We start from the raw sequence: 12,184 nt of genomic DNA, 5'->3' as shown, positions 1-12,184 counted from the left end.
TTTCTTCCAGTGCATGCTGGTACAGAGGTCAAATCTGGTATTATTTCCTTGGATCTCCCCAGTCTTCCTAAAACAAAAACTGGTCAGATTTGCAAGCTTTTGCTAGAGGGAAATTTGGTCGCAGTTAATAGCTGGGGAATTTGGCTTTTTCCTTTTTTCAATCAAGTGCTAAGTCTCTCCTGCTAATGCACTTGGAGACGTGCACACACATTTGAGCTGTATTTATCCTAGTGAAGAGTGGGTCTGAGGGGAGAACCTTTTTCACCAGCTGCATTCTGAGCCCTTCAGGCACCTGTGTTTGATGTTGGCAGAGATACCTGGGTTTAGGCCTTTACAAAGTTAATCCTCACAGATACTTTTTGTTCCTTTCTGGTTTGGTTTTGTTTGGTTGGGGGTTAAGTTTTACATTTAAATTTTGATAATTCCACCGTTTTTCTTCTTGTTGAGCTATTTCTTCTTGAAGGAAGGTTGTGTTTCCTTCTAAGAGCCTAAGTCAGCCTCATCTGACTGTGCTAGCTTTTACAGACCTTGCTGAGTCTGGCACCCATTGAGCCTGAACTTTAAAGTAATTTAAGAATACTGTGGTGCCTGAAGAATTTATTTTAATTTCCTTTAGAAGTGTTTGTTATGTTTTAGCTTTGGGGTTGCATGTTGTTTTGGATTTCTTGTTCAAACAGGGATCTGGGCTGTACTTGTCTCATGGACTGGGACACTTGAAGCAGGCCTTTGTGTAATTCCAGGCTATGCCAAGAACACTGCTCCTACAGCTCTACTTCAAGAAAGTAACCTCTTAGAGCCTTTACAAATTTAAATACTCTGTTATATCTCGTGCTATTTCAAGCTGAGAAAATGAATTTAAGTCACTCATTTTTAAAATGTATCTGAATACAGCCATGTGGCAAATAGTCCATATTGATGTAGTTCACTATCACTTCTACCAGATTTATGTCCTGGTGTTAAGCATCAAAATAACTACCTCAGTTCTGCCAAGTCCATGATGCTACTGGTATTTAATCCATGTAATTTGTTGGAGTTGTTTGGTTGGTTTCTACCCTTTATGCCTGTATTCATATAAAACCATTTGATCTTGGTCATGCTGCCTGTTTTATAAATCCTTTTCATCAAAGCTTTTGCTGGCTGTGTGCATCTGCTGTTTCCTGCTGGGTGGTTACTGACTCTTTTCCTAACCCTTTTCTCCAGAATATGGATTTTATGCACTGTTGATGTTTTATCCATTGCCTTTTAAAGGGGAAGAATAGTTGAACTCTCAAAACATTGTTATCCATGCTTGATTCTGCTTAAACTGGGTTTGGGTTTGAAATTCACAAGACAAAAGTTGATGTTGAAAGAATTATGAAGACTCTACCCCACCAAACAGCTCAGCAGCCATAAAGCAATAGGTCAGACTGGGTGTTTGACTTAAATCCTTGTTCCCTGTAGAGAGTTTACAGCTGAAAGTGCTGAAGAAGCATCACATACACATGGAAGACAATAAAGTATAGTATGGATAATGGCATAAACTGCAGCTACACAGCAAAAATTACCTGTTATCACACAGTTAAGGTTCTCAAGGGTCTTGCATTTTACAATAAAAGCAAATACAGTTCTTCCTACACAGTAAAGGAAAAACCCAAACTTGCTTTTTGCCACACTGAAGCAAAATGCAGGAATGTTACACACACTCAGGTTTGTTGTTGTATAGATATCAGTCTTCCAAAATATTTCAGTATCAGTTACACTTAATGCCTTGCAGCTCCTCACAAATACTTCTGTCAAGTTTATCTTCAGAGGAGTTAGTGATGCAAACCATCCCATTCTTGGGGAAAAGTGGGAGCAGAAATTTGTGATGCACAACAGTAGTGGTCCTTGGCTTTATTAGCAATAAAAGACCACTCTGCCATAGTGCTTGTTGAACAACCCCAACCATATTTCGCACACAAAGCTGGCATCACCAATTCTAGGGATGAGCTGTGCTCTGCAGCCAGGAGGTCTCCTTGAAGTGAGCACTGAAGAGGACCAGCAGCAGGAAGGGGTCATGTTCTATCTGTACCAAGAGGATCCACCACCATGATCTCAGGGAAGTATTTCTGTTTTGCCAGAAAGCTGGGCCATTGACATCTTCATTTCCTGCTTTTCAAGAGCTGTGTGTGTCAGAATGATTGCCAAAAGAATGTAGGGCCTGACCATAAACCACCTCTGAATTCAGTGTTTAATGCTTATCATGTGCTGTCACTTGAGATTCCCCAGAAGGCTGGGGAGAGAACAGGAAGAAAATCTGGGTACAGTTGGAGGAATTCCAGAAGTGGGTGAGGGAGAATAAAAGCACTTGCCCCCTCCCTGACACAGGTCAATGCCCTGCCACCATCCAAGCAATGGCCACCAGGGAAGGCCCTCTTCACCTTCCTCACCCACTTTATTGCTGAGCATGGCCTAAAGTAAGGAATATCCCTTTGGCCATTGGGGTCAGCTGTCCCAGCTACGTCTGCTCCCCAGCCCATGCCCCTTCCCTGCAGTGTGCAAGCACTGCCCAGCAAGCACCAAAGCACAGCTTCCTTACCAGCAGCATTCCAGCCATAAATCCAAACCACAGTCCCCAGCAGCCCAGCACTGCTCAGATGGACAAGCACTCCATCCCAGCCAGGCCAGCACAGGCAGCTTCAGATACACAGCTTGAGTCCAGTTGTCTGCTTTCTTACAGTTCCAGTGGAGTGGAGAGCAAGGTATCACCATGTCAGTATTGGTCACCACTATCATCTTTTTTTTTTCAGCTTGAACAGAAAGATCAGGACAGCCAGTAATTAATTTGAGTAAGGTGTTAAGTAGCTAAGAGCTATAAACTTCATTTACACTTGTCTGACAGCTCCCAACGTAATCCGTCACCTGTCTGTAGATCCATGATAAATATGAAGAAATTTTGCTTCTATACAGGCAAAATTCTTGAGCTTTTCAGTCAATCCAAGGTTTAGAAGCAAACTGTGTGTTTGTCTATTATTTGTTCAGATACTGATGTATTTTAGACAACTACCCAATTACCTCACTTAAGTAAAAAATGCATCAGGAAGGCTCTAACCAAACACAGGTGATGCCAATTCACTGAGAGGGCACTGGCACCTTGACACTTAAGAAAATTATAAATGACAGTGCTTTTACCACCACCCAAAAAAACCCCCCACAACACACTAACACATCAAACCCACCAACACAAACAGATAAAATCCAACCACTAATCACCCAAACCCAAGTTACTTGAGTCTGCTCAAGATTTGTACTTGAACTTGACAGGAGACCTACTGGCTCTTCCCCCTGGATTCCCTAAACCTCCTCCTATACCCATGCCCTTTGTGAATATGAATTCCAATGGTTTTTTGCATGAGAACAACTCTAATCTTCACAGATTTTTAATTGTGGGCTAAGTTATAAACTAAAAAATACATAACTTTATCACCAGACAGCAATTAAATCCTATTCCATTATTGAATGCAAGAAGGCATTCATCTTATGCCAGTGGACATTTAACACACCAAACACTTTTTAAAATAGATTTTATTTATGCAAGACCAATCCAAAAGTGGTGTGTAAAAGGGAAAAGCTCTTTTTACATATTAATACAAAAGGGTATTTTTTATACAGTTTCTATGTATGAAAAGTGAGGATTTGACCATTTTATTTACATGAACACACAAAGTTTATTTGAAAATATAGACATAGACATTAAGTCATTCTTATTTTCTCTAAAGCTAACTGCTGTACAGTATACAACAGCTCAAAGTGCCCACAGAACCAAGGGTATCCCATGACAACTTGATTATACAAGCTTTTTGCTTAATCCAATTAAGAATATTTCTGTTTTGATGCAAGGCTTCTGCCCAGTAATTGTGGGGCTCTTTGGTATTTGATTTTGCACATTTTTTTCAGGGCTTTATTTTATGTATACAGTAGTCAAATTACATTACTATGTCATTCCCTGAAGTTCCTTAAATAAGAAAAGTTACATTCCTTAAGCTTCCAGTTCAGCTGCTGTTATATCTGGTTCTTCATCACTGTAAATGTTTTCTGCCTGAAGACACAAAACATTACAAGTGATACACACAATTGTTTTTAAACAATCTTCTACACTTCATCTAGAAAAAACCCTCAATAACACCAAGGTGGCACAACCATCATCCCCTTCTTGAAGGGATTTTCTCCCTGCCCTTTCTTAAAGGGGTGCCAAATTTAGAAATGTGGACACAGTGGCTACATTTTGAGAGCTGCCTTCTTACACCGCTCCATTTCAACAGCAAAAGCAGTAGCCACTTAACCACCAGCCCTATTATGAACATTTTATTTGGAATTATTTCAACCACAGTCTAAACACACCAAACAAGAGCAGGTACTAAAAGAAGAAGCCTGACCAGTGACACACATTTCAGTCTGTCCCAAATTACTTTATTCCACATTTCTAAGATAGCTGATCAATTTCCTGTAATGCAAAGTAGTATGAACTAACTGGGGAGTTAAAAGGCATCCTGCTTTACATCCAACATATGGGGGAGGTGGGGGGCAAGAGTAAGTCTTGGCTAATACTGGATATAAGTTTGCAACTGCTTTGTTAAGAATAAATCTTAATGTTAATTAGTACCTAGAACTTGGAATCAAGAATTAACTAGCAGTTGCTTTTATTCAAGTTGTTTCAGTCTTGGTTTTCTTTTTAAAGTCTTACACTTTTTGATTAGATCAAGAAGTATATGGCACAGACAACTTTCAGTCCTTGAAGGCACAAGCTGCCCCAAGAAGAACAAGCCTTTTCAGTTTCATTTATACAACAAGCTTTAGAGTAACTCAAGAGCTGTTGTGACACTCACCATCTGCCATATCTGCATTATGTTGTCCTCTGATACAGAACAGATTACCCAAGGCTCATTAGGATTCCAACTGAAGTCTGAAATTTTGGCAGTGTGTCCTCCATGAATAAACTGTTAAAAAAACCCCACAAGCTCCAGTAAGCCATTTCAACTCTAGATAAATCTCTTTAAACCCAGGATTCTTAAGTTAAATTCATCATGCTAACGACTACCCAAAGAAAACCCTGCTACTAGAGATTCCCAACAGACATAAGGAAGGTGTTTGAGTGCTTCCATTTGCTCCTTATGGACACAGATGCAGTTGCTGGGACAGCATTTGAGATAACAGTTCCTACTATTACAGCAACAACTGACATCCTCAAAATGGTCTCTCTTCACACAGGGCTGGGCTGTGAAATCCAACCATATTTCATTCTGATTATCTCTAACAGTACTTAGAGTCACACAAGACATGGGGAAATCTTCAGAACTGAAGAGAGGAAGCCTACAGCAAATTAAACCAATGGACTGGAAACCAGGGAGGTGAAAAGATTTATGAACAGCTGCAGTTTTAGCAGCACAGTGACAAGACATCCCACTGCCACACAGCATGTCAGCACACTGAAACCTGAACAAAAGGGTACCAGCAGCTCAGGAGGCCCATCTTCTGCATCTTCTGCAGACTGCTCTTCTCCAATTTTACTGCAAGAAAGTAGTTTATACTTTTTAATAAAATGACAGTTGCATTCTCTGTCAGCTTAACTGAACAGTTCCTGGCCTGTTTCCCATATTTGCAATTTGTGTTTCTCACTGTGAAATATCTATAAGCACCAGGTATAAAACATCAGCTGCCTGGCACTGTCATTACTGAAATGGAGTCTTAACTTGTGAAGCCCATGGACGCAAAAATCACTTACTGATGTGATGCCTAAAGATTTTTAGCCTTTTTCATACTTGTAGCTTTGTAGATTTTTAATATATATTTGTATGATTTCTAGTACTTTTCCTGCCCTCACTCACATTTTAGAATAATTAATTAAACCTTTCTAACACATTCCTGAAATTCTGTTTAGTCTTATTTTAAGAACAGAATTTCTGACAAGGACATCCTGTTTTCCACCAGAAGCTGAGAGACATAACAAGAAACAGGGCAAAGAAACTCATGGACCAACTCCAAAGGAGCAGACCCAAGGGTGTTTTACTGAGCCAATTGATCTCATATTGGATGTACGTGCTAGGTAAACTAATTAACTAACCTTTGAAAAATTGCAGAAATCCTTTGTCACACATAGCCATATAGCCATATTTGTGCACCTGAAAGCTTTCATTAGAGAACTGCTTTTTATCCTACCATGTTAACACTGTTGCAAGTTTTGTCTTTTGAATCTAGGCAACAAGTGGACAACAGAAAACAACACTATTAACAAGAAACCCTGATGGAGAAGTAACTTTAGATGTACTGTGCTGTTTCTATTTATACCCAGAAGACCAGACCTGAGGTAGGCAAGGAAAGCTGGAGAACAGCACACATCAAACCTGCCAAATAATGCAGGCCTGCAGCCTTTTTTAACCATCTGTTCACATATACCACCAGAAAGGAATTGTTCCTCACCTTAGATCCCACACGTTCAGGCGACGATCGGTACCACTTGAAGCAAGAATGGTTTCATTATGAGGAGACCAGTAAACCTATTGAAAGGAAACAACTTCAGGGAGCAGTTACTGATTTCCAAAGCATATCCTGAATAACCAGCACCCTGGCCACTAATTTTTAACTATACTCTGTAAATAGGTTTCTTCCAGCACAGAGGATATTCAGTAGCTCAAACAAACTGTTTTAGTCTTAAGATTTCTCATACCGAACAGACAAAATTATTTTACTATTATAGATTTACAATATTTCATGAAATCTGTCCAAAAATCCGTTACTTGCACCTAATTAAATAGGCAAAGTTCACAAAATTAGATTTGAATCCAAATCCTCTCTACAGCACATAATTTTAGAGAAATCTTCTACTTGTACTTAGTGATAGCCAGTATCTTTTTAGCATTAAGTTGTTGACTATTTGCTTCAAAGTCAAGTGGGGAAAGGTAGAAATAAACTACATGGTACTGTTTGTAATTGTCAGACTCAACATAGTGAATTTTGTTTCAACAGATTTATTTGTGTTGCAAGAACACAAATCTCCATGTTCTTGTCCAAGTCAGTACTCTTCTTGGGTTTGTTTCTACAGGTTGTAAGTAGTTTACCCACCTGAAAAATCTCATCCTTGTGAGACTCAAGAGAATGGAGTTTCAGCTTTAAGTTTCGAAGATCCCACAGAGCCACCGTCTGGGAGACACAAGCAACAAGAAATTGGTTTTACTATGATGGCTTTCATCTGCACTGCTCAGGAATGTAAAGTACACACAAGTGAAAACCTTGTCAGCAGAGCCAGTTGCCAGAATGAACTCGCTGTAGGGATTGAAGGACAGACAGTTGACCTCGGCTGTGTGAGCATCTACTGAGTGACTTGGCTTGGACGTGGCATTAGATCTTGTGTCCCAACTGTGGCAGTGAAGGGTTTGGGGAAGGGTTGGGGGGAGGGAGGAAAGAGGGAAAGCAAACAAACTTAAGTTTTTATGGGAAGTTTTTTTTCACTACAGCTTTTATTACTAAACTCAACTCCGAAGCTACAGCATTCATTCCAAAACCTTCAGTATTTTGTGTCTGTTGTACATGAACAGCTTGCACCATGAAGCTGACATACATATTAGTTACATCCTCTTTTCAAGTGATGTGAACACACTAAATGGCATGTAGATTTCAGTGAATCTGCACCATCACTGTAGCTGATTGCCACAAAGAGCTACATGAAATCACTCCAAAATTCAGACCTTTTTTTTATCCAAGTGCTGTAGACTAGGTCCAGTGACAGTGATGCTGACTTGGTTTTACCTTTTTTCTTTTATACATTCTCTGTATTCTTAACACATACATTTGTAGCCTATTGTATTAGTGGTTAGTTTTCCATGGCCTTTCCCTAGGCAGAAAGACAAAACATATTCCAAGGGCCCCAGTCCTATCTTGGCTCTCCCTGGCTACCAAGGTTGAAAACAGCTTGTGGAGACACATTTTCACAAACAAAGTACAGCCAGTACCAAGGGGGGCACTCCAGAGAAGGAGTTTGACCTGGGGGGTAATGGCATCAGCACTTGTCCTCCTAATTGGTACTTTTTCTGTCAATTATGCTAATTTACTAAACTTATAAAACTGTATGCACCCCCATATAGGGGGTGGGCTTTTGTGGACATTTTTCCATAACTGCCTGGGAGGCCCCCAATAAAGATCCACTTTTATATAACCTCCCATACTAATATAATCTCAAAAATGTGTTTTGTTTCATTTCTAGGTTGAAGAAAGGCATCAGCAGGACACAGCAAGCCCTACCCAAAAATCTCCTCACTTACATCATAAGCTTCTGATCATCTGCCACAGATCCAAAGAGAGATTCATGGAGCAGGTGCCATGCCACATCCTCCACTACTGCAGAGTGCCCAGTAAAGATGGCTTTGGCATCAACAATCTTGCCCTCTTTGGGTCCAGCATTTACATCCCATAAACACACTGTCTGTAAATAAGCCACATTCTATTGAAATGCAGGCTCTGATTGTATTATCTTTCAAATAAATAATCAATCACACTCTACATATAAAGAGACAACATTCCTGAAGCAGTTCTCTGCTTCTGAAAAAGAACACTTACTATGCCATAAATGAGAGCTAAGTTATCAATCAGCTTTCTGCAAGTTCAAGGCCCAAGGATTATTTAGAAGGTCACAAAAGCAATTTACACTTTTAAAGTTCACAAAGAAATTTATAAGCTATTAGTTATTGATCTTTGAGAGTCTTACTAATTTATGGTCTTGACCTAATCCAGTTTAAAGGTTTTTTTCCAGCAGACAACTATAAAAACATTCTGTTCTTACATCAAGAACCTTACAAAGAACTTGTGGTTGATGACAGCCTAAAACCGACTGACAGCCTTTAGAAATGTAATTACAATATGTGAAAGCATCCCCACATAACAATACACAGCTGGCATTAGGACAGATTTTCTCCAATTTTCTACTAGAGCATAAATTAGGAGTTGGGCTTTTTTTATAGGGGAAAAGATGTGTTTTTTTACATGATCATCTGATGCACTGAGAAGATGTCCACTCAAATTTGAGTTCCATGATAAGCCATAGCCTTCCTTCTGGTGTCCTCTTAATCTAAGTTCAGGATTACACTCTCCACTTGGGTCTGAAAGATAGAAAATTCCTTCACTTAGCATGTCCTTACACATCAATTCATAGAAGCATCATTATCACCCAAGAACTTTGTTTCTGTTGCAATAATTACACTTCATACATGAACCTCTACAGAGAGTGCTGTTTCTACCAAGATTCTTTTATGAAAGTGAGTATAACTAGGAAGTTAAAGTCACTGAAGATATGGGCATTCTTCTTTGGATCCCAGAGCCCAGCAATTCTGTCCCAATCACAGTTAAACACAAGTTTACCCCTCTATGACAAGAGGCATTTTGCTTAGCTCCAAGGAGCCTGACCCACCTGGTTTTGAAGGATGTTTAGTGTAGTCAAACACCAGCACATCAGCAGAGGGCGTTTTTGTCGCGATGATGCAGGGATTCTGCGGCATGTAACGGGCACGGTTCACTTCACCCTCATGGTTAATTTTAACCTCCATCTCAATTTTGCCAGTCACAGATCCAAAGTCACCAAGTTCTACAGTTGTCAGAAAAACATTAGTTTATCCCATCCATTATTTCAGTCTACTGAAATGGCATTTCACAGCATCTTCATTACTCCAAGAAACAATGGTAGCGCCTTATTAAACACAAGCAAAGACTAGGAAAGACTCACATCATGTAACACAATACCATTAACACTTCTGATATTTAGAATCCTCTTTCAGAGCTTTAGTTTTTATTTGAGGTAGATGTGTACCAGTTTTCACCACAACTGAGAGCTGGTAGACATTCTAGTAGGGATTGCATATCAATGTTACCTAAGCTCTTCTGAAACAAAAACTTTCTTCTTTTTAATTGTCAAGAATGAGTGTGGACTGATAAGTATTTGTCCACTTTTATATTTAATAGAAAGTTAAAACATCATTATCAGAAAAACTGAAAGCAGTAATGATACTGCTCAAACAGAACCTAAGAATGCTGCATACCCACCTCCTTTCTCACTGTCAGACTTCAAAGAATCAAACTGATAATTGTTGGGAATCTGGACTCTGGCAACAACGAGGTGGTTCTGTTCATCAGATGTGTGTGTTCCCAAAATCAGCCAGTACAGAGCATAATCCTTTCCTTCTGGCCTGTTTAGAATAATAAATGTTGGAATAAAATCACATGCTCAGTTCCAGAAGTTCTGTAGCTTGTGTCAATAACCCTGAAGGTGCAAACCTCTTCAGGGAGCCAGAAAAGAAACACTCCCTAAGAGATCGTTCCCTTTAGTGCAAACCCTGTGTAATAAAGCAAACTGGATTCTGCCATGAGCCAGCCAAAGACACAACCAGTAAGGCTTGAGTGACAATACAAGGCAGTCAACATTGTCACTGTGGCTTGAAAGGGACAGCTTGCACAGCAGTTAAAGGGGACACCAATACCTACTTTGGTCTAATTTCCCTAGAGTCTCACAGAACTGATTTAGGAAACAATCAATACTCCTTTCCATAAAACATAAATCTTGAGGAGACAAGTGGCAACCTATTCTAGCTACTTCTCTTAGGAGCTTTTACCATTTATTTGAACTAGAATCAAATTTCTCCTCTGGTGTTTGAATGCAACATTTAGTTAAAAGTGAACAGCTGGATGGATGGTGCCATTCATCTCTGAAAGGACAAATTTGAGCAGTAAAAACCAAGCAACCTCTGCATTCTTGAATGCAACAAACTAATTATGTTTCCTGAATCCAAGCAATCCAGAACCATTTGGGTAATCATAAACTACACCACTTCCAAATGTAGAGGAGGAAAAAATACAAAGCCAAACAAGAAACACAACGCACATGCACTTACTTGCATCAGGAACAGGTGTCCCATCATGTCAGATGCCATACAAAGAGGCAGTCCTTGCCTTAAATGGCTTACATATTTTGACACTGGATAATTGGAAATACCAGGTTTAAAAATGAATATTAAGTCAATCTGCAAAATACGAGGCAAGCAGAAGTGTTCCTCATAAGGGCTCCACACCCTCAAATCCCCACTGCGTTTTCTCCATGCCATGACAATTTAGCTCACATCTCTCAACATCATCCCCAAACATTCTGGTACCCCAAATGAAGTGATCACCTAACCAACGTGTAAAACATTCCATATGTAAAGTGGAACTTAACAGAAGAAAGAGACCATCCTCTGATAACTGTATGAAGCTCACACACAAGGTATTTTAAAAACTACCTAAAATCCACATTACACCAGTCCTTGTCCACAACCTCAGTGGAGCCCTGAGTTGTTACTGCAACAATTTAAGTCCTGTAGTAGTTGGCACATGAACAGATTGTATCCCATCTTCATGATTCTTTAAGAAATAAAACTGAACCCACAATTTTTTTCAGGGGGATGTGGAAGAATGGGAAATTTAAACACATGAATTCAACAATGAACCAGGGACAAAACCAGGATGCAAAGAACCAGTTTTAGAATATTCTCTTAAGTCCAGACTTAAAAGATATCAAGCTTATACTATACTACAGATACTATAGTTTGGATGGAACAATATATACAGTGCAAATGAGCAAAATCAGTCTTCAAGAATGAGCTAATTAAGTAGATAGATTTCTCGATCAGAATTAACTATAGATGAGCACCAGATCTCTTATTTAGAAATAAACTGAGAAAGATTTCTGTGTTCACACCTCACAACACCTGCTAGGCTAATCTAGACGTCGGTGAAGTATCAACTTGTGACCCTTTTCCTGTAAGCAAAATAAAGAGCTACAAGATAACAAAGAGAAGTCTAACCCAAATTGCTCTCGTCTTGCATGGTTTTTATCCTCAAGGCACTCAGCACACACGGTTAACAGGAAAGGAGCCGAGCGCCTCCCCAGCACCTTCCCCTGCCTCACCTGCTGACATGAGGCAGCCACTGCACCGTGAGGCTGGGCCACTCCAGGGCCTGTGTCATCACCAGGTCGTACAAGAAGGGGCTGTTTTTCTTCCAGATCTTGTACTCCTCGCTGATGACACGCTCCTCCACCGTGTCCTCCAGCGCTGCAGGAAGGGAAGGGATGAAGCCAGGGTGGAGGGGCTGAACGGGGCCGCAGCCCCGGCCGGGGCTCCACCGGGGCGGGCACGGGACAGGAGCGGGG

At 40.2% G+C, this 12,184-nt stretch overlaps 1 protein-coding gene across 1 annotated transcript; it reads right to left on the bottom strand.

Moving 5' to 3' along the window:
• Positions 1–3,525: 3,525 nt before the first annotated feature.
• RBBP7 (RB binding protein 7, chromatin remodeling factor) lies at positions 3,526–12,163 on the bottom strand. Its single transcript, XM_005426155.2, has 11 exons — positions 11,942–12,163; positions 10,045–10,187; positions 9,416–9,589; positions 8,992–9,107; positions 8,274–8,434; positions 7,245–7,371; positions 7,078–7,155; positions 6,436–6,512; positions 5,468–5,525; positions 4,845–4,955; positions 3,526–4,057 (listed from the first exon to the last, which is right to left on the bottom strand). Exons 1-11 carry the CDS (start codon positions 11,998–12,000, stop codon positions 3,998–4,000), a joined length of 1,164 nt encoding a protein of 387 aa, XP_005426212.1. The 5' UTR covers positions 12,001–12,163; the 3' UTR covers positions 3,526–3,997.
• Positions 12,164–12,184: the final 21 nt, after the last annotated feature.

This window comes from Geospiza fortis, unplaced genomic scaffold, assembly GCF_000277835.1.
Source record: "Geospiza fortis unplaced genomic scaffold, GeoFor_1.0 scaffold285, whole genome shotgun sequence".
Taxonomy (NCBI): Eukaryota; Metazoa; Chordata; class Aves; order Passeriformes; family Thraupidae; genus Geospiza; species Geospiza fortis.
The sequence above is the reverse complement of the archived record's forward strand: the minus strand, read 5'-3'. Positions and strand labels throughout refer to the sequence as shown.

Coding starts and splice junctions, on each gene's coding strand:
- RBBP7 (XM_005426155.2), bottom strand. CDS start 12,000: ATGACACAGGCCCTGGAGTGGCCCAGCCTCACGGTGCAGTGGCTGCCT. Junction 10,188..11,941: donor TGGCTGCCTCATGTCAGCAG/GTGAGGCAGGGG, acceptor TATTCTAAACAG/GCCAGAAGGAAAGGATTATG. Junction 7,156..7,244: donor CAACTGGCTCTGCTGACAAG/GTTTTCACTTGT, acceptor TGTGTCTCCCAG/ACGGTGGCTCTGTGGGATCT.